The sequence below is a fragment of the Mytilus galloprovincialis genome, chromosome 3 (assembly GCF_965363235.1).
Source record: "Mytilus galloprovincialis chromosome 3, xbMytGall1.hap1.1, whole genome shotgun sequence".
NCBI classification, from domain to species: domain Eukaryota; kingdom Metazoa; phylum Mollusca; class Bivalvia; order Mytilida; family Mytilidae; genus Mytilus; species Mytilus galloprovincialis.
This window is the reverse complement of record NC_134840.1, coordinates 2,840,591-2,864,222: the sequence shown is the minus strand read 5'-3', so window position 1 is coordinate 2,864,222 and position 23,632 is coordinate 2,840,591. Positions and strand designations below refer to the sequence as shown.

Sequence of the window (23,632 nt, the reverse complement as noted above, 5' to 3'; positions counted from 1 at the left end):
ACAATAAGACAACTCTCCATCCAAATAACAATTTATAAAAGTAAACCATTATGGTTCAAGGTTACGCCTTCATCAAGGGAGCATGTATGTTCTCAGGTAACAGTTTGAAGAAATGTATATGGAAAGTATGTATAAATGTTTGAAAACTTAGTTGTCATAAGAACCCTACAAAACATGTATACGTATAAGTGTAAATCAATTCCAGTAATTTATTATTTATTGATATTGAACATGAATTAAAGACGACTACAATCAATCGGACGACGTTTTGGCAATACATTACGTCTGATAAGAGTATAAAAATATTGGACGTCGATTTGAGAATGTGACGTCAGATTTGGACGTCGATTTAAGGAATGGACGTCGATTTGAGGTATGGACGTCGATTAGAGGCCGGACGTCGATCTGAGTCTTACATATATGTTTTTAGAACAGTGATCAGCAAATTTAATTTTACCTTTAACTTTTAATGTTCTTCACTTTGTTTTAACATTTGGTAGACCTGCATTAAATTATGCATCTAAGTCGTCCTAGGCAGAGTCATTCGATAAACGAAAAAAAAGTCAAATGCAACTTCAGTGGAATTATTCATTACTTAAAATGAAATAATAACACCTTAGCGTCATTGTTGTAGTGCTAAGGGACATTGTTCACAACCAGTAGTGAAATAAAATATTTATAGTTGAAAAAAAAAAAAAACTTTAATTGGAATATTACCGAAAATTGTTGGATACGCAAGAAATAAAATGAAACGATCACCATTTAACACTTTGTAAATTCGTCGAGATCAAGACGAATCGAATGTCATCTTTTAAATCCGAATGAAGATATGTCGAGAACTTATGGTAGTATTGGATTATTACGGGTAAAAAAACTAGTAGTGATCAAAGCTGAACAAGTATAAATATCAATTCGTTGTACTAACAACCGTGCATTAGTCGAATACTGTAGATCTATAAGACATGTAAAAATCAACTTTACTATTGGTTTACCGGTTAATTGGCCAGAAGATTGTGCGAGTAACCAGGTAGGAAAAACTGTTCGATTTGACATCACAAAGTTTTATGCGACTGTCAAACAATTGAGAGGTTTAGCTAGCTATAAAACACAATCATCAACTATTTTGACATATACAAATGGATGTAACATGTCAGGAATATGACAGTTGTTTTCCATTCGTTTATTGTACTTGTTCTTTTGATTTTTGTCATTTGATAAGGGACTTTCCAATTTGAATTTTACACGGAGTCCAGGATGTTTGTCATTTTACGTTTAGTATCATAATTTGTTTGACCAACACTAGAAAATAAATCTCGAGGATATTTTAGTTTTGTTTAATCATATCAGGCGTTCGATATAATGATCTCACTACAAACCAGTAAAAGTCTGAAATATTACATATGACGTGTTGCTTATGTTATACCAACAATAAGTCTTCCTATTTTTTAATGTATGTCTTAGATAAACCACTATCTCATACTTAACTCTGATTTGTGTTTTATTGTTGTCTAGGGGACATATATAGATGCGCTACATTAACTTGGTAAATATAATCTTCTACAAGTTATACAAGTACTGTTATTGATATACTACGATTAAAGCATTTTAGTTGAAACTCATTATCAAATCCGGATATACAATTTGAATATTTGCAATACCTATGGGTTTTTTTTTAAAAAGATTTTGGTAGTAAAGAACATATGCATATATAATAAAGCATTTTGTAAACAAAATGTTTAGGACTTTCTGTGACGTCTTCATAAACCACAGAGCTGGAATAGTTGTAAAAGTAATATAACTAATATGGATTTCGTGTTATTTATAATAACTATTTCGGAGTTTATTAATATTGTGAAAGGTAGGTTTACTGTAATCAACAAACATTTTACTAATGTTTTTAATTCACGAATTTTGTATAAAAAAAAACACGGACTCAAAAAGGGTTATTTTTTTTTTTTAAACTGACATTGATTTTTATACTTCGTTTTAATGTTGCACTGTTAAACCACTGTCCCAGGTTAGGGGAGTGTTGGGATCCCGCTTTCGTGTTGAACACCGCCACATTATGTATGTATGTGCCTGTCCCAAGTCAGGAGCCTGTAATTCGGTGGTTGTCGTTGGTTTATGTGCTACCTATTTGTTTATCATTCATATTTTTTAAATAAATAATGTCGTTAATATTCTCGTTTTGAATTGTTTTACATTGTCATTTCGGCGCCGTTTATAGCTGACTATGCGGTTTGTGATTTGCTCATTGTTAAATCCGTACGGTGACCTATAGTTGTTTATTTCTGTGTCATTTTTGTCTCTTGTGGAGAGTTACTTGGTATGCAGTTTTATTAACATTAAACATATCATTTACTAATACATTGAGGATATTTGACCCCGCTTCCTTAGTCATGGTCTACTGACTTTGAAATTTTTAAGTAGTTTACATGTATTGGTTTGTGAAGAATAGTTTAAGATGAACCCCTAATGTGAAGTAAATGGTATTTGGTATGCTAATGTATTGGCATTTGCAAGTCTCATATCCGTAAAAACCCCAACAACCACCATGGTTCATCCACTTTAAAACTTTTACATCATTTGCATGTTAATGTTTCTGTCTAGGTTTGTTTAAAGGAAACGATAAGTCAATAATATTTAGTATTCAGCTATATTCACATTCATATATCTTATTTCCATGGATATTGTTTAGCCATATACTTTCAGTCATGGCTCATTAGCTTTTAATGTTTGCATAACTTACACGTAATGTATTGCTGTTTTTATATGAACATTTATATTATCATGTTTATAAAATGCGAGACATATCTCTGTGTTAACAGTTTATTAATAGTGTACAGTGCGCTCTTTGTGCGTCCATTCTGAATTGTATAATATGAACTCGCTGTTTGTTCACTATATTACTATCAATGTTAATATTAATATAACCGCTACGAACTGATCAGAAAACATTTCATTACAAGATGTTCTTTATTTTTATTTTATATCTAGATGTGTTATTTTTGTAATGAGAGGTTTATGTAGCTATAAAACCCGGTGTAATCAACCATTTTCTGTCATAAAATGCTTGTATTAAGTCCAAAATATGAAAGTTCGTTTGATGTTATGGCGCTTTTAAATTTGCCATTAGATAAGGGACTTTCTGATTAGAATTTCCTTGATGTGAATTACTTTTGTAGTTTCTTTTTACTTATACTAACATTTATATTTTATTTCTTAAATGCCTTAATTTTGTTGCATTTTAATAAAAACAGCAAATTATATATAAACTCGTTTTGAAATTCATTTGAGCTAATCTTATTTCTAAGTTCCAACTTCTACACCAAAATAAAAGTAATCTTAAAAAAAGGGATACTAAATATGGAATGCTGTCTAACAAGCACTTAAACCACATCGTATTGTATCTATGTTTATGTTGATGATTACCAGTGCTGGAAAATATTGCTAACAGTGGGTAGACATATCAATTAATATGTCAAACTGAGGTTTGGGGTGTTGTTCTTGATTTGTGGTAGAGCTTTAGAAGCAAGCATGACACGTAGATGCAGGGTGATTTTGACTGTATGATTTCAGTTGCTGTGACAAGATAATTATCTTGTTGACGTGAGTCTTCTGACAGGCCTGAAAAAAGTCGAATCTGATTTCTGAGAAATAGTCTTTATTCACTGCGTTCAATTTGAAAAGTCACCATATAATAACAATATTACATAATAGAATATAAAACAGTGCAGTCAATAAATGATACAATAACAAATCATGGGTTATTAATACTATAGATAAGAACTGTGAAGTGTCTTTCTTTTTCACCTTGAACAGTGTAAACTCTAAAGTGTTTGACTGGTTTCTGAATTGTGCAGCCTGACATGCATGGGATTTGCAGTAAACAATTAAACAAATTTTAAACTATTCATTTGTACTATTTTAATATCTCTCTAATTGAATAATTTCGACTTATTCTCAGAAACTTTTACTATCAAAAACATGTATTTACAGTGTAACATAGCTGTAGGCTATTATTTACAGAAAAACAAACAGTTGTAAACAAATTTGCATCTAAAGGGGGAGATAACTGTGAAAGTTAAATCTTGGGACTGGGACTAGCTCACATACTAAAAATAAGAACATGGGGAACTTTATACATCTAGTATATAACACAATAAAAGAAGTTCAATAAACGCATTTACTTTGAACAAGAAAACTATATAAACAAACTGGGAATCTTATGAAATAAGAAAACAAGAAACACTGGGCTTTGCAAATGGGATAAATAGAGGACATCAGTTAATAGCTTCTAAGAGCTTTCTGTTACCTAACGACCATGGCAACTAATGCAAAATGCTTTGAATAAACTCATCATAAATACCAGGACTAAATTTTGTATATACGCCAGACGCGCGTTTCGTCTACAAAAGACTCATCAGTGACGCTCGAATCCAAAAAGTTTAAAGGGCCAAAATAAAGTACGAAGTTGAAGAGCAGTACGGACCAAAATTCCTAAAAGTTTTGGCTAAGGTAATCTATGCCTGAGGTAGAAAAGCCTTAGAATTTCAAGACATTTAAATTTTGTAAACAGTTAATTTATAAATATAACCATATCAATGATAATTCATGTCAGCACAAAAGTGCTGTCTACTGGGCCGGTGATATCCTCGGGGAAATAAATCTCCACCAGCAGTGGCATCGACCCAGTGGTTGTAAACAAACTCATCATAGATACCAGGACTAAATTTTGTATATACGCCAGAATAATAATGTTCTTACACAAACCATTGTTCACAAATAATGGGTAAACTGTAAATTGATACATATTACTTGCTCATGAACTTGTCGCGGTGAAACTGGAGTTGTCTCCCATATAAAAAATACTTCTGATGAAGCGTTTTCATTTTAGTCTAGTTTTGGTAACTAGTGTTCATTTACAAAAATACTTAATATGTTTTAAATTGATAAATACTTCTAAAATATTAACTTGAAAAGATATATACATATTTAAAATTAACCAACTGGTTTGGCGTCTTTCTCTAACTGTTTAAAAAGATAATTTCTCTTAAAATAATAAATTGGCTTAACTCATTTACCTGAGCTTTTAGAACTTTAAAAACGACACATTGTAAAAATGAAATAAGTACTTTGAATCTATAAAGAAATAGATATTGAAATTAAAATCAAACTTAGTTTTCAATTACCTGAAAATAGTCAAATCTGATTTCTGAGAAATATTCTTTATTCACGGCGTTCAATTTGAAAAGTGACGCTTTCCAGTGAATAAAGACAATAACCATTCACAGATTTGAACAATTTTGCAGGTTCAACCAATCAGAATTCGTTTCTACTCATTAATTCATGGTAACACAAAAATTAAAGTCACCACGTGTTAGGATTATCCCCTATATCGCTCGGAGAACCTTTACGCAAGAGCATAATTGAAACTAATGTAGAAATTCTGATTAACAATGCAAAGAATTTACATCTTTTTGAACAAAAGAGTGTAAGAGGATTTTATGTAATAAAATCTGTTACTGAAGTTTTGACAAAGAGAAAAGTTAATTCTTAATTGAACACCTGTTTCTTATGTCCTTAAGAATTTCAAAATGGGACAAAGAATAAATAAAGTTAAGAATTCTTAATTTAACAAAGAATAAATGAAGTGTCCATTTGTAACAAAACTTCAAAATGTTTGTCCTCAACCTCAACTCAATACCACCTTTCAAAGACCGCTATTATCCGTTCCGTTAACTATTATTTCGTGTTTGTTTATGCCTGAGCCCTGAACTTCTCAGATTTTAAACTAACACTAATTTTCTTAACTACCCCTACCTCGAATGAAGGGTTACCATATAAACAATATGCACATGTATATTTACTGGTAACATTTCCAAGTTTTGTCTCTATGAGATGCAACATACAGATCAGAACTGGGAACCATTATGTAAACAAAATTAATTTTCTATGAATATTCTAGATCTCCCAAAAGAGGCGTGGTTTGAGAAACAGCTGTATTTACAAGGTGCTACCTTAAAATACAATAATTAAGAAAAAAACGATTGATATTATTTGATTCTGTAACTTAAGTTGAAATTTGAAGAATAAAGTGTATTCAATTCCTTTTTATGAATTTCATAGATTATTGTTACGATTTTTGTTATAATTTTTTTATTTCAGTAGTTATTGGTAGTAGCAGTAATATTATTATCATTAGTTATATAAGTCGTAAGTAAATATTATTAATTATTAACATGTATATATTTATTTATCAACGCCACATTTTCAGGGGCGCAGTGTCAATCTCGTTACTACCATTGTTCTGGATATCTCTGGTGTTGTCCAAACGGATACAGTTGTACTGGTACCTCTATGTGTAATGCAAATTCGTTTAATTCACCTTATTCGCCTAATTTGTCATCTTATTATTCCTCCATCAGTTCAGCGCGCATTGGGTAAGTGGATTACTTTAAAACACATGTAAAGTCCAACCATAACTTACGGAGGGTTGATACATATTTTAATATATATATACAGTAAACAAAAGCCAAAACAACATGCAGTTGCCGCTATTTGTTGGTAAAAACAAAATTATTCTGATGTCCGCTTTATAAAAAAAACAATATTTATGACGATCATCCAGTTAATGGAACAGGTACAATGTGAAATGGGAATATTTAAAGATGTATTTTTAACGTATACGCGAAATAAAGGTCAAGTCTTGTTTTCTTTAAATTCGTTTAAAATTGTTAAACCAATACCTCGTGGTGTCAGTATTGTTCAAACAAAGAACTACTTTATCGATAGAAAGATCTCCCTAAAGTCGTTCTTTCATTTGTCCAATACAACAATACAAACCTTAACATTATATTATCTTTAACTTAATCTTTATTTATTTTATTTTAAGGATGATTGTTGGAGGCTGCATGGGCGGTTTATTTTGCCTTGTAATAGTGACTTGTATAATTGTTTACGCTTGTAAAGCCAGATGTAAGTTGATATTTTCAAGTCAGTTAGCAAAAGGTTTAAGCCGATGTTCTCTACTCTGTTTTACAATAACAATCTTTTTAAAAGGCTGTTATAAATTGCTAGTATAGAAATAAGGGAACTAAAAAATCGGGACAAAAATGAAGGGTGCGTGTGCTTGTTTTCGAGAATTAAGCCATTGAAAATTTAGCATGAAATAATTTCAAGGCTTTTCATATATTTAAAAGTGGAACCCCTTTTTCTTTATGACTTATGAAGCAAAAGAATGGCACTACATAGATAAAACCAGAAGATTCCGAATATGTGGCAAAAATTCAAAAAAAAAAGATGAGCGAACATCCTTAACTGAACAAACCGGCAATTAAAACAACTAACACAATGACTCAAAAAGAACGACCAAAGGAACATTTACGTCCTAAAACAAAATAGGAAAACAAAAATTCACGATTAAATCAAAATAATTCCCATTGTGTAAATTTCTGCCGTTTCTTACGAACAGTTTTGACTATGTACAGCGAAGAATTAATCAGGGTAACGATGTTATTAATATTTTTACCAAAATTGTAATTAAAAGGAAATTACTGAGTTTTGCAATTAACCACAACTTGTGTTAATACAGGAGTGAGTAAAATTACAAAATTCCTACCTCTAAAGCTATAAAGGGCCCAAAAATTACTAGTGTTAAACCATTCAAACGGGAAAACCAACGGTCTAATCTATATAACACACGATACACGAGAAACACGTATAAATTACATAAACAAACGACAACTACTGTACATGAGATTCCTGACTTAGGACAGGTGCATACATTTGCATCAGTATATAAAACACAACACACAAGACTACAGATAGAACATAAAGTACTCCAACAAAAAAACCCAAGGTTGATCTCATGTGCTCTTAAGAGGTAAACAGATCCCTCTCCACATATGGCACCCGTGGATAGCTCATGTAAGAACAAAACGGTGATGCGGAAGGTGATATTCGAAAAAAATAGACGGGTTTGTGGCCAAAAACATTGAAACATATCAGTCATCATTTGTGAGACAGATAATCCAGAAGTATTAACATACTCGTGATTGTGTCCGTCAAATTGTCGACGAGTTTATATTTGAACTTAAAGCTTACTTGTAAGCGCCAGTACATATTAATTTTTACTAGTTCATCAACCAACACATTTCTCAGTGAGATAATGTTATAGACTTTAATATTTGCTTTCCGAAATGTCGATACTTTTAAATAATTGTTAAGGATATGATTAGTTATCAAAGGTACCAGGATTATAATTTAGTACGCCAGACGCGCGTTTCGTCGACATAAGACTCATCAGTGACGCTCATATCAAAATATTTATAACAACGATTAAACTTGACAATCCTTTTTGTAATGCCTATATATTTATCAATAATGTTTTGTTTTCATTTGAAGCATCTACGCCTGGACGGGTGATTGCACATCCAGCTGGTCGAAGAACAATTGTAACAGCAACGAACACTGCACAACCAACTTATCAGATGCACTCAATTAACAGACAACAATACTGTTGAGAATATTATGCAAACGTTAACGTTATGTTTCCCGTATTTACGTCTTATTTTGATGACGTTACTTTGTACCTTTGTATGGGCTCCTTCGATATAGATTTTGAGCATAAAAGTAACACAACGCAAAGTATTGAGTTTTATTCGTTTATTACAATACATTTTGGTGCGTGACGCCATGGAAAGTAAACTGAAATCGGTGAGAGCAGGCCATAGAAGTGCTGTAACAAGACTTTTGAGAAAAACGGAAGAAGAGCAGGATTTGGAGATAGAAGAAAGTACAGAATTATTAGAAACACTTTCGCAAAAACAGAAGATTATTAGTGCTTTGAATGAAGAAATTCTTAATTTAACAAAGGATGAGGATGTTGAGGATGAAATTCTACAGACAGATGAGTATAAATTCTTTCTGAATACAAAAATAAGACACATACGTAAAAAATACTCAAATTCACCAACTTCGAATATTACCAACTGGCCTAATCAATCAACGGAAAATACGAATCAGCATAGTTCAGTAGAAAATACGTATAGCTCTGTTCAACAACAAATGTACCATGTTCCGCCCAACGTTACGCAAAATCACCAACTTCCGAAACTCACCTTACCTACATTTACAGGAGAAACACTCATGTGGCAAACTTTTTGGGACTCGTTCGAATCATCTGTACACTATAATCCCACACTTACCGACATACAGAAATTCACATATTTGAAATCGCAACTTGGTAATGAAGCCGCTCGATGTATTGATGGACTACCGCTCACAAATAATAATTATACGGAAGCTATAAAATTGTTAAAAGAACGTTTTGGTCAGCCACACAAAATCACGAATGCCTACATGCAAGCCCTGTTAGACCTTCCCGCACCACAATACAACCTTATTAGCCTCCGTAATTATTACGACAAACAAGAAGCATATATAAGAGGCCTAGAATCGTTAGGCAGATCGGGAGATTCATATGGCGCACTGCTCATCCCAATCATCTTGAATAAGCTACCGTCAGCTGTAAGACAAAACTTAGCCAGAGAAAACGGAACCGATAATTGGGAATTAAAAGGATTAAGATATGGGATATTGAAAGAAATCACAATTTTAGAAGCCGGAGAGAAACGCACCGATGTATTTATTGACACCTTACCGTCTACAGCGTCATTTTTTACTATCGCCAATAATAGAGACTACACGCAAATACAAGATAGATTTGAAACCGAAGAAGTAAATGCAAATTTACCGTCTATAGCGTCATTATTGACAAGCGCCGATACGAGAGATTACCCGCGAACACAAGATAGATTAGATTACCGCCAAAGCACAAACATTCGTCAGAAACCTTGTATTTATTGCAACGATATGCACGACCCCGCAAAATGCTTAAAGGTTCCAGATTATGAACACCGGATAACAATTATTAAACACAAGCACTTATGCTTTAATTGCTTGGGATCGCACCACGCATGTGAATGTAGATCTCAATTTCGTTGCAGATTCTGTAACAAGAATCACCATACTAGTATATGTACCCAAAATACCGACAGATCGTACTTTGATAAAACCGCTAATGTAAGTAGATATGATACGTCAGTTAACGCCGTAGTCAACAATGAAAGTGTTGCCACTGCCACAAGTTTTCATTCGTCCACGATGCAATCCCGTTCTAGCATATTATTGAAAACCGCCGTAGCACCCGTTTGGAGTGAACATCAAGGAATGAACACGAATATATTGTTCGATGAAGGAGCACAGCGTTCTTTCGTGACCGAGGAATTAGCTTCAAAACTAGACATAAAGGCAGAAGGTACCGAATTGATCAATCTTTCTACATTTGGAAATACAAGCACTAGAGTCCAACACTTACCGAAAGCAATTATATACGTTGAGCCAATAGAAGGAGAGAAAATACCCATTGAAGTTTTAGTAGTTCCAACTATAGCAAATCCGATCACAAATTATAGTGCAAATAAAACCCGAGATTGCAAACATTTAAAAGGATTAAGATTAGCGCACCGGATCACGAACGACAACAATTTTAGAATATCTTTACTGATAGGAGCTGATTTTTACTGGGATTTTGTAGAGGATACCGTTATTAGAGGAATAGGTCCGACAGCTGTTAAGTCTAAACTTGGTTACCTGTTGTCTGGTCCGACATCACCAGATGTGAATCGTAAATCGGGACTAGTAGGAATGTTCAACATTTTGACAAATCCTAAACCGGAAGAGTTTAAAATAGAGTCACTAGGAGAAGTCGACACAAAACATGAAGATGAAAATATGTACCGAAAATCGTCAGTAGAATTTCATGAAAATAAATACGTACCGAAGTTGCCATGGAAACATGACCATGAGACCTTACCAATAAATGTTATTACAAAACAGAGAACTGATCACGTTATAGAGTTTCATGAAAATAGAAGGGACAACAGAATCAACATCCGTGTCGGAGATATTGTACAAGTTTATGACGAAAAACCACGAACTCGGTGGAAAAAAGCAATTTTCCCAGATCGTCAAACTTTATCCGCTAGAGATCAACAAAGAGGACCTACCAAATACAGCAGATGAGACGAATGAAGTTGATACCAGAAGAACAGTGCCAATGCGAAAAACATCTTAAAACTTATACAAATTCATTTAATTTTGTGTTCGATTTGAAAATCGTTATAGAGACTGTTAATTTTCAATTTTATCATAGTGATTTCAAGAGACAGTAATTGCCCATCATATTTTTTCGTTTCATATATGGACATTTAAAGAAATATTTGAATTTTATGCAAAGATATACTTTTGCGGCCCCCCAGTATGTTGAGAATATTATGCAAACGTTAACGTTATGTTTCCCGTATTTACGTCTTATTTTGATGACGTTACTTTGTACCTTTGTGTGGGCGCCTTCGATATAGAGTTTGAGCATAAAAAGTAACACAACGCAAAGTATCGAGTTTTATTCGTTTATTACAATACAAATACATTGTTCCTGATTCCCAAAATATTCTTAAGTCGCCTGCTTCTTATAATCATATGTAGACCATGCAAATTTACGCATTATATGTTTCTGGGTTTTTTATAAGCTTTAATATAAAACAAATATTTACATTCTTCTTAAATATGATTTCAAAAAGTAAACTTTCCATTCGCTGTCATAATATATATGATATATTCCAGGTTACTCAGGTAAACATTGATTAATAACATTTCTCACACTACTTCCGACGTTCTATGTGTAATTTATAACTTTCCATTAGTAGACCCTTTACATCCGGAATTCTTATTTGGTTCAAATTACCTTATTTGTAATATTTCTTTGAGTGGTTTCTGTATTTAATAAACTTATTATAGATACTGGGTTTTAAGTTTTGTAATTACACCAGACGCGTGTTTCGTCTACACAAGACTCGCCAGTGACGCTCGAATAAATAAAAGGCAAAAGCAAAGTACAAAGTTGAAGAGCATTGAGGTCCAAACATTTCTAAAAGATTTTACATATACAGCTAAGGTAATCAATTAAAAACAAATGTTTTCGTCGTTAAAAGTTTCATTCATAGAAAAAATCTATTGTAATTGCTGTTTATCTATTTCGTTTCATTTGAATAATTTTCCATTTTCTGAATATGTCAATTTTACCATCTAATCGATTCAGCAGAGTTTTCTAATCCAATAATTTTAATACGAACGTTCTTATTAATAAAATACAAAATTATTGTATTTCATTGGCGCCTAGTAATTATAACTAACAATGTGTTAGAATACAATTTTTAAAATGAGTTAGAGGACGACTATTTGATATTCTGGGGGGGGGGGGCAGGAGGTTTGATTTGGATCAGTTATTTATTTTTGGAAACTAAGAGGACAGATTATTTATTATCTGCACTGTTGAAGCAAGATTTTTCATTTTCATTAAAACAAGGGACTAATTATTCATTTTCACAACTATATTTATAATATTTAAAAACATACAATTTTTAAATGAATTTTATTATACATTTTATAAATACTACATGTAACTATTATGTATATTCATTGTCATTTAGTACCATTTAATTAGAATTAACCATTATCCTCTGCAGCAATGAATGTTGCCAACTGCGTATATACATGTATTTCATACATACACAGTATTAAAGTTTTGCTGGAACTTGCCTTTTTATTAATTATTGCCAAACATATTTCGCCGAGCGGAGCGAGACAAGATTTTTTTGGAAGGGGTTTTGATGCTACTGAAGGCCCCAAGAAGCTATGGAACAACTGATGCTAAATCATTCTTTCTGGGTGTTAATCCCAGACCTTTTCTTAATCTGAAAATGCAAGTTCTGCTTTAATTATTTTTTGACAATATTTTCAGTGTTAAAATTAAGTTTTTAGGGACAACATTAAAAGACCAAAATGTAGGATAAAGCAAAAATGTAATTCTCATAGTTAAGTATGTGACATATGTTGTTCTTTTTTAAACTCACGATTAAGTTAATAACAAAATTACTAAATTACAAAAGGAATGCAACACTAACAGAATACAGAATGAACAGAAGACAAATAAATAAGAAATATTGATCCTGAAAAAAACAGGGTCCATGTCCAAGGAGAACAGAACTTGCTTACTGCAAGAATCTCTAAGTGAAAACAATTTGATATAAAGACATGCTTTTGGTTTTGAAATTTCCTACATAAGCCTATTTGCCTCAATGCAGTTACTTCCCTGTAATGAAAGTGAGGTAAGTGTTACTGAGACAATATACCTCAAGTTAAATGAAACCCATTTTCAGACATTTCAAGAATATTTGATAATATTTATACTTTTATTGTTAAAAGGTTTGGGAAGTGTTTCCCTATTTTATTTTTGGAAAAAAGATGAATTTTATGAAGAATCTGATGCCATCTCATACTTTCGATTAGACCTGCTGAGTTATTTATTTTCAATACATTGTAAGTCAGTTTATTTATTTTCAAACTACCACAGAACAAACCAATTTTTTTTGTGATTATCAAGGCTGAGTTATTCATTTTTAAAATCCTCCTGCCCCTCCCCCCCCCCCCCCCCCGAACATTAAATGGTCGTCCCCTTAAACCTTTCTGCTCCATGGTTGTTGTCTCTTTGAAACATTTTCCATTTTTATTCTCAATTCTAAGCTCTTACTTCTTTTATGGAAAGTAAAATTTGAAATGATTGTAATGAAATTGGTATAAAATTTTGTCAAAAAAAGCTTTTAGAATAATATATTTAAATTGTCTCTTCATTCAATAGCATGCGTTGCGTTACAGTTTATAAGTAATTGTTCTTATATATGCATTTGATACGGTACATTTAGTATGCATATGTTTTAGAATTCATTTATGAAAATCTATAAAGCAGACACTTTTGATGTTTTTATCAATTGTTTATGTATATTGAAACAAATTTCAAATTGTAGTTTTTATTCAAACCTCTGCAAAACTAATGTAGGGCATGTAGTGATGTGTCAGCAAAAGAAAGAAGTCGAGAAAAAGTGTTCATCATTTTTCATGAATATTAATCAGTTTGCATCTTGTGGAAATTGGATGAACCTTCAGAAAACAGTGTTTTACTTTCAATAAAATATATCTATCTTCGGAAGGTAGTGTATTACGTTCCTCCGTAAAAATGACACGGAGTTGAGGGGAAATCTTAAAAGGTTCTTAAGTAAGTTCATGCTGAACGATTGAAATAATTCATAAATCACATTTAAAGCTAACCAGGTGCTTGTGCTTTTTGTATAGACTAATGGAAGAAGAAATGTTACCATGCTTGACTTTTTGTGTTATCTGTCGTTGATGAAAGACAATCGTTGTTCTTCTGCGGTTTGTATGCTGTGTCGTCTATTTGTTAGTGTGTTTCTCTGTGATTAGTGTTCTTGTGTGTGTTGTTCTGTATTTCGGTAATGTAGTGTTGTCATTTTAGTGGTATTTTTGTAACATTATCTTTTAAAGCGGGAGGTTTGGCTAGCCATAAAACCAGGTTCATCTCACCATTTTGTTCTTAAATTGTCCTGTACCAAGTCAAGAATATGAACGTTGATGTTTGTTTTAGATGCATTTCAGTGGTCTTGTTATTCCTTTTTTATCCTTTCATAGGTGACGTGTTCCCTGTGGATTTAGTTTATTACCCTGATTTGTTTTCTCTCGATTGATTTATGATTTTCGAACAGCGTAATATTGCTGTTTACTTTATTTACCAAATGCATATGCAATTTATATCATTTATTGCTTTAAACTATACATAATTCATACCCTCTCTCATCATATATTATTGTCAACGCCTTTGTCTACATAAATTGGTCACGAACAGTTTAATATTGTAGTTTTCATAAGAATACAAGGCTTCTTAAATTGATATAAAGCAATACAATTCAAAAAGCTGTACTAGGAACAAATGGCTTGTGTAAAACGATTGACGTAAATATATACCATGAACAATTACTCCATAGGTAAGAGAAGAAAGAAGACTAGACACAGTATTTATCTGACTTCATTATGTACACCTAAGAGATTTGTCCTGCTGAACTGACTTTAAATAAAGATAATACTTTCAATGAACACTGCTCTTTCCTGGATCTTTATTTCTTGATCTTGAACGGGAAGCTAAATGCCATGTACGATGAAAGAGATAGATTTATCATTTCTTATTGTAAATTATCCTTTTTTTAAAAGGTCAAGTTCCCATGTCACCATCTTATGTTGTTTATATCTCAACCTGTTCGATTCTTTCGTGTGTGTAACAATGTATTTGATTAACGAAATAAATATGTATTACTGAACAAAACTATCATACCAGGGTGTTCTATATTACAAACTTATCACAACATTTTCTAAATTGATAATCGGGAAAGGGCCTTACATTGGAGAAACTGAGATCAACCCCAAATATTTGGGGGGATTCGTGTTACACAGTCTGTAGTTTTCTATGCCTAGCTTATTTTGCGGACTTTTTCGAGTTTTCTATTCTTTTTAAGCCATGCAGCTGTCAATTTATTTTCGATCTATGAGTTTGAATGTCCCTTTAGTATAAAATGCCTCTCATTAACAGCTTCAATTGTCTCACAACGCCTCCAGTAAGCTAGTATATCTAGCAAATAAACTTTCTCATTAGAGAAGAAGGCTTTAAATGAGTTGCAGCTAATATATTTGCATTCAGTTTGAACAAACGACCATTCAATAACATAGGGAAAAAATGTTTCATACGTTGTTCAGGAAGTGCAGTATAAAGAGTTCACAAGTCAGAACTGTCACATAGTCACAAGGACCATGATTTTGGCATGCAATTTATCTAAAACATCCAAAACATATGTTATACTCTAAAGAGACTTTGATAAGTTTTATTGTCCCTCTGGTATCTTTTACTCCTCTTTTAAGCTCTTTAACTTTCCCTGTCATACTATTTTTTTACAATTTCAACCATAAATAACTGTATCACTTGCCTGTTTGTAGTATAAAAAGAGTATAACAAACGATTCTTGCTGTTTTCTGAGTGAAAGTAGATAAACTATACTACCGGGTCGAAATGCAAACTGAGCATCAGTTATAATGATATAGCTTAGCCTATCAGACCAGAGTAACAATCTTATATTCTCACACGACGTGCACGATATGGCCAACTCACTAACTAAGCTTGTTTTGTCATAGTTTAAATTATCAGATGGATCGCCATTTTTCAAAGCTAGAACAGGTATTGTAACAGTTCATTTTGTCGGATTATAGAACGTTTTCATTTTTTTGGTCAAATTTGAAGTGTTCGCTTGAATTATTTATTACCAATTCTACAACCTGTGTGGTTAGTAGTATCAGATATCTCTAAAACAATTACTACAATTTCATAAAACTATGATAATAATAGGCAATATCTTGCTAATTTTCAATAATCAACAGAACAATAAATAATACAAAAATCTATATTCATGAATATATTTGTAAATAACAATGTTTGAGTTTAAATAATAGTTTGTAAGTTTGTTAAGCCATACATATTTTGTCAGCATTTAACCATCTGTATATAACCAATAATTAAAAAACATTGACATTAAAATCGTTATTTCGAAATAGTTTACATCAGTGCTTGTTCAGATATGGATTGCGTTATTTTCGTCATACCGTTGTTAATTGCTGTGGTAGACGGTAAGAACATTTATATATATGTTTAGAATCAACAATTATATAACAGAATTTACAATGAATGTTTTAATGTGTCATCTTGTCTGTTTGATTTGACAGATGTTGCCTTACACTGGATGCGAAATATTTTGATTATTGTACATCTAAAATATTGCTTGACTTGATCAAAACACTGTCAACGTTAATGAATAACGCAAAATAATGTGTGCTTACATTCTGTCTTATATACGCATTCGTATTATAAATTTTGGTGTGTTTGTTGTATAAAGTCACTTAACTGACCCCTTTGAAATGGGTTTTATTGACTTATTCTGTTGATAGAAATGCTGTTTATTTTTATTGATCAATATGTTTATTTTCAGATCCATTTCTGTTCAACATTACATTTTCGAAAATTCTTTGTCAGTGTAAATTGTCTTTTCTATTTGAAAAAAAAATGTTCATAGATCACTTCATTTACAACATGATTTGTAAATATTAACTGGAAAAAAACGATTCTTTATTAAACATTGACATAATGAATGTATAATTGCTTTACTAAAGCCATAGAAACACAGACAACAAATCAATTATTCAAAACGAAACCTAATAAGTTTTTTAATTGAGGTCATGAGACTATAGATTAAATAAATATGGATTGATTATTATTTATATTGTTATATTTCATTAAATTACAAATTTGAAAGTTATGTTATATTGTACATACAGATAATTTTATGTGAAACATGTTTTTTCCATATGTTTTCTCATGAAAATAAGGAAATAAAGACCACAGTAGCACTCCGCTGTTCAATGGTAATGGAAAAAAATTGGAAACAACACGTTTAATCATTTCTTGCGTCCAAAGCGCTTTTCTGGTTTTACCTCAGGAACGTTCAACGGCAAACATTCGAAAACAGAAGATGTATAAGTACCGAAACCGTTGAAAAGGTATTTCAAAAATACCTAGAATAAATAGCCAAATTCATCTAAAGCCAACTTTGCCTGAGGGAGTTGAAAACTTAATACCTTAATAATTTCAAAATTTATAAATGGACATTTTCAGTTTGTTAAATCATGACAGTACCGTATAAATGATAAAGCTAAGTCAAACCAGAACAAAGAAAACACATCAACTGCAAGAGGAAAAACATGTAACAACAGAAACACTGATATTCAACAAAAACAAACGCCAACATACATAGAAACAGGCTCTCTGATAACAACTGCCATACAATTTTGCATTTTTTCTTGTTTTTAAGCTTTTTAACATTATACTTTCAAACTTTAAGTGTAGTTCAAAGCTCTACAATCTATCAAGTGCTGTACATTTTATAATCTTCACTTTATTTCTTTTGAAATTCAAATTATTATTAGCGGTTTGGAAAAGAAAAATGAGAGCAGAATACAATTTCAAAAATGAAAGAATACATTTGCAAATCAAATCATTTATCTACAAATGGAGTTCGTTTGTAACGCCATAAACAAATAATCTAATAAAGAAGATGTCACCTGCAATTTTTCTTTGTTATATTTAAACAGTGAAGGATTTCGTTACCACACATTACTTAAAAGAGTCGTCAATAGGAATAAAAAAGTGGGTTAAAGGTCTTCGGATGTAAATCAATTCAATTCATTGTTCCAACAAAAACGATTTTATTACATTGAAAAATAGTTTTTTGATGTATTATACTCCTTATTTTTTCAAATGTATCTATTTAACAATATTTAACATCAAATATACGATCTATTAAAAAGAAGGAGTATAGATTTTGTTATTAAACTACAAAATGACAGACAACAAGTATTACTCCTTTTTGTCATTACAATACATAGTTTTTCTTTTCACATATACATATATCTGAGCAGAAAAACATTTTGACTGAATAAATTTAGAAGGTACACACCGGTATTTATGGACACACGATAACAATTCAAATGTTACTGACAACTAATAGAAACTTAAAACAATGAAAAATATTATAAGTGGTATCTTAATAAAACATGTATATGTCAATACATCTAATCAACTGATTATTCCTTGGTAGTAAATGTAGTGTACCAGGAAACGTAAGGAGAAGCTTGGACGACTGGTGGTTTTTGTAACCTATAGGTCATCGTACAGCCTTCAACAATGGAAAAAGCCCTGCCGCAAAGTCAGCTATAAAAGGCATTGAAATGGCAATGTAAAACAGTTCAAACTCAAAATAACGGCCTTATATATATAAACAAAATGAACGAAAAAGAAATATGTAACACATTAACAAACGACAACTACTGTATTACAGGCCCCTGACTTAAGACAGGCACATACACATATAATGTGGCGGGGTCAAACATGTTATCGATATCCCAAACCTCCCCCTAACTTAAGTCTTTATTTTTCTATGTTATCCTTTGTGTGCAAATATTGGTGTGTTTGTCGTTAGCTTTTTTAGACATGGCATAGCAAGTTCATTTTCGATTTATAAGTTTAAATGTAGCTCTGGTACCTTTCGTCTTTTACCCGATGATTTGGAATGGCTATTTTTAGGATGCTATGATGTTGCGAAAAACAGTCTCGATGTCTTTCAAACAGTGTAGTATAACACATTTATTCAAATTGTACAAAGTAAAATTTTAGTAAAAAAAGAGGTTTTATTGTTACTGATGTGTTGATGACCCATAGAACATGTTTTTATTAATTCCTACTTTAAATCAATATTTGATAATATCCTGCATTTAGTTATCATCAAACACACGTATTACTGTATTACAGGTCAGTCGTGTTACTATGGCTACTATCACTGTACAGGATATGACTGGTGCTGTCTAGATGGATACGTTTGCACTGGGTCAACAACCTGTTTATCCATTGGGTAAGAAGTACGGTCATTACCTGATATTTTGAGAGAAAATTTTTATCGTTTAAAGGAGGTTTAAAGGGGGCATTATATGTCAAATTCATGTACAAAGATTTGACCTCAATCCTCCTATTTTATCTATTGGCCTCGGTAGCCGTTTGGCTTGAGTAGCACAACCACTGAATCACTATCATACCAACACGTGCCAGTACTCTCGACTCCAATCTTAAATTACTAGGAATGTCATTGTCTTTATCGAAGTTTGATGGGTTATCCCCGGTCACACTGCTACTCAACCTACAAAAATGAAAGGAAAAAATTTGACCACCACAAAAAGCACATAAGGCTGAAAGTGGCGTTAAACACAGATCAATTAATGAAACATATATTATTTATAACACACTAAAATGAACATCCATCAAACAAAAAGTATAAAACCAATGTACTGGAATTGTTCCCTTATATATCATGTCTGTTACATATAAAAGACACATAAAAATCGTTAAAAACAAAAAAACAATCTCAACTCGTTTAGTAACAGAGACAAGGGAACACAAAAATAAGAATGAAAAACATAGCTTATGTATCAAGTCACAGGTAACCTTACTGTAAACAAAAATAATAACATTTACCAAGCCTTCGAAAAACCAAATAAGGATACAAACCAAAATATAAAGATGCAAATCACAAAGAATGCAGTACAAACCGCGAGACAGGTTTATCAAAATACAAACAAGGCGACCAATCAACCATAAAATTTGATGTTTTTTTATGGAAAGGGGATCATTGAGCTTTTCAGACGATCTGGAAATGTTCATAATGATGTAAACAGTTCTACAACTCAAATTATCAGTTAATGATTGTTTTGCGGTATACTTATGTTGTCTTTATTTATTTGCTCGTTAATATACCATTGACTCACTTGAGATTTATTCTGTTTTCAGAGCAATAATCGGAGCCTGCATTGGAGCTATAGCTGGTCTTGTGTTTTTCATCGTCCTCATATACCTCTGTTGTAGAAGTAAGTTTATTTTAAGTATATAATTAGATATACAAAATAACATTGAAACCAGTTTTGGTTTGCGCAGAGTTAAACAACAGATAAATTATATGTTTGATAAATATCTAAAACCTATAACACCAAATGGTGTTTATCAAAGTACTTAGCATTTTCATTTATGTGATATAATAGACTCAGTCATAGGATTTGAAACTCATGTTTATATTGAGACTAACGAAGAATGAGCGCCAAAATTGTTACTTTTATAGACCTATATATTCAAATGAGGAATTTGGTTGAGTTTTGGGTAAAATTGAATGCATTGATCTCATAAAGAAAGGACGAAGGACAATAATCGTTGCTGAATCTGGGTTTTAAAACTTTCCCAAATAATTGTTCTGCAAATATATAGTGGTGCGATTTCTGCACATGAATTATATCCGATCTTTTTTCAATCATGTTAGATAATTGTTATGATATAGTTAAAAGTTATATAGACATGTATACGCCAAAATAATAAACTCATAAAATAATAAAATCTAATAATACAAACGATTGTTTTTACACAGTAGTGAACACGTACAGTTCTACATCCTGTTGAAACTTTTAATGTCCTGCTTCTATAGACTTGTTAACACTTAATTCGTTGGATGTGTAAAATTATTGGGTTCGTGTTGTTTATTCTTTAGTTTTTATGTTGTGTCATGTGTATTATTGTTATTCTGGCGTTGTCAGTTTATTTTAGATTTCTGGGTTTGACTGTCCCTTTGGTATCTTTCGTCACTCTTTTTTTTATGTCTTTGTCGGTTTTTGTTTTCACTTTTGAAAGAGGGAAGAAAGATACCAGAGGGACAGTCAAACTCATATAGATAGAAAATAAACTGACAACGCCATGACTATACAATTAAAGTACAAACAAACAAATAAAACTACACAAGACACAACATAAAAAAATAAGGACTAAGCAACGCGAACCCCGCCAAATCCTTGGGTGATCGCAGGTGCTTCAGAAGGTTAAGCAGATCCTGCTCCATATATGCACCCGTCGTGTTGCTCATGCTATTGCAAACCCGATAAATAGTCTTTTTCGTTAGGTCACATTCGTGAAAGAGGAACGGGATTGTAGTTACGACATAAGGATCATATCCTATATCATATGTCAATAAACTTATGTTGGCATCCGTAAAATGTACGAAGGGATGATTTCAGTTGCACATTTTGTAATATTAGGTACTTTCATAGATTAAAGTACTATATGGATTCTTCTTATTAATGGTGACCTATTGTAATTTTCATTCTCGTAGTTTGGTTTGTTGTGGAAAGTTTTTCATTATACTACACTGACAAACTTCATCTTGTAATATCTTAATGTGTAAATAATAAATAGCAAAAGTCGGAGATGTGATATTAAATTGCCAAATTGTTTAACAGCCTATAAAAGAAATCAAATAACAAAATCTGGATTAAATTTACTTAACACAGCGAAGAAAGGTACAGTTGGTACTGTTGTAACACGTCTAGGTGTCAACACCACAGTAATTGGGCAACAACAGTATGGTCAGCAAGCTTATGGACAACCGCCTGCATACGGTCAACCACAGTACGGACAACCAATGTATGGTCAACAACAGTATGGTCAACCACAGAACGGACAACCAATGTATGGCCAACCACAGAACGGACAACCAATGTATGGTCAACCACAATACGGTCAATCAAGCGGGTTTGCACAGCCAGGCCCGGATCCAGTATATCCACCCACTAAACAATAACGTGTGCGCTACAGCTGCTGTTTTAAGAACTTAACGTTTACTTTACTGTGTGGATTTACTTGTATTTCTTATCTTGATAGTATGATACTTGAAAGAACGGTGTACATTAAGTATTTTATCAAAACCAAAAAGAGAGCAATAAAGTATTTATGAATTTAAAAATACAAATTTAGAAATATCCAGTTACAGGTCATGTTAATCACAAGTAACTCAAAAAGTAATAATAGTTTCACATATCAAACATAACAGTTCCAATCTAGACTTTCTTCTAATTGATAGCTTGAGAAGAGATTTTACACAATTAACTTAACATTAAAGTGAAAACAGGTATACACAGGTTTTGTTGCTCAATGTAACACTTTTTTTAAAGGACATAAGCTGCTAAATTCATGATAATCGCAGTGGCTCAATTTACTTAAACGTATATTATAACCACAAAAGTCCCATGGAAAAATATAATTATATTTGCTTATATCTGTTTCACAGAAATCATTTATCAGAACAATCAGCTTCCTTTTGGGTGTACATCAACTTAAGAATTAGCAAATGAAATTTTCTGCAAACATTGCAGAGACAGATTAAAAGATAAATGATACATTGTAGACATGTTTGAGATGTACAAAAAATTGTTTATATATCTATTTATTAATATTATTCAACTAAAAGTGTTATTATATAAGTCAAGTTTTTAAATATATTTGTAACAATTCATGTAATTTGGATTTATTACTATAGTTCTTTATTTTGTTAGATTAACATTATGTGTCATATTGTACGTGCTGTATACTTAGATGACGTATCATTATATATGATTTATGCAATAAAATATTTTTTCAAATTACTATAGATTCAGAAATAATTGTGAAGCTTTATTATTGCAAACATATGTCTAGGTGAATATCGATATAATAAGAACTCGCAATCTATGGAAGTCCAAATGTGTCATAGTTCCCACTTTGCAATTCTTTGAATTGTGTGTACATAGCTCGGTAATTTCTAAATTCCAACTTTGTCTTAATTATAATCTTTTGATTTTTTGCATAACATATAAAAATGAAGTTTATAACTACTTTTTTTCAAAAATAAAATAAATAGTGTGGGTCATTAGGCGTGCAAAATTGTCATGATTTGTATAGAAACCGAAATTGTGTTTGATTAAAAGAACACATCGTGATAGAAGTTTAAATTGAAATATAAGAAGATAGTTTAACAAGATGCTTTCAGATAAAATAAAAAAGCATTATGTCAAATGGCTCGTTTTCTTGCTTCATAATAACAAAGGTTAATTCAAATGACATTCTATTATAACAGTAAATTATAAGAGTTACCTCCCTTATATCTGTGATCCATATCCGTATTTGGGAAAGTAAACAAAAGTGTTCTCTGTTTTGTCAAAT

The 23,632-nt window shown here is 31.9% G+C and overlaps 1 protein-coding gene and 1 long non-coding RNA gene across 3 annotated transcripts in view; both read left to right on the top strand.

The window, feature by feature from the left end:
• LOC143066949 (uncharacterized) overlaps positions 1–22,877 on the top strand; it is a 135,626-nt gene extending 112,749 nt beyond the window's left edge. Inside the window, exons 1-4 of one of the 2 annotated variants that reach the window (XM_076239820.1) lie at positions 16,518–16,644; positions 19,379–19,478; positions 20,408–20,484; positions 21,946–22,877. In XM_076239820.1, the coding sequence (XP_076095935.1) occupies positions 16,596–16,644; positions 19,379–19,478; positions 20,408–20,484; positions 21,946–22,235 (516 nt within the window). In that variant the 5' untranslated portion in view covers positions 16,518–16,595 and the 3' untranslated portion in view covers positions 22,236–22,877. Of the gene's footprint in view, positions 1–16,517; positions 16,645–19,378; positions 19,479–20,407; positions 20,485–21,945 lie in introns of those variants that run through there. The other variant, XM_076239819.1, reaches the window with a different exon arrangement.
• Positions 898–8,519, top strand: LOC143066948 (uncharacterized). Its single transcript, XR_012975806.1, has 4 exons — positions 898–1,858; positions 6,278–6,443; positions 6,896–6,978; positions 8,407–8,519. It is a non-coding gene; the product is annotated as an uncharacterized LOC143066948 (long non-coding RNA).
• Positions 22,878–23,632: the final 755 nt, after the last annotated feature.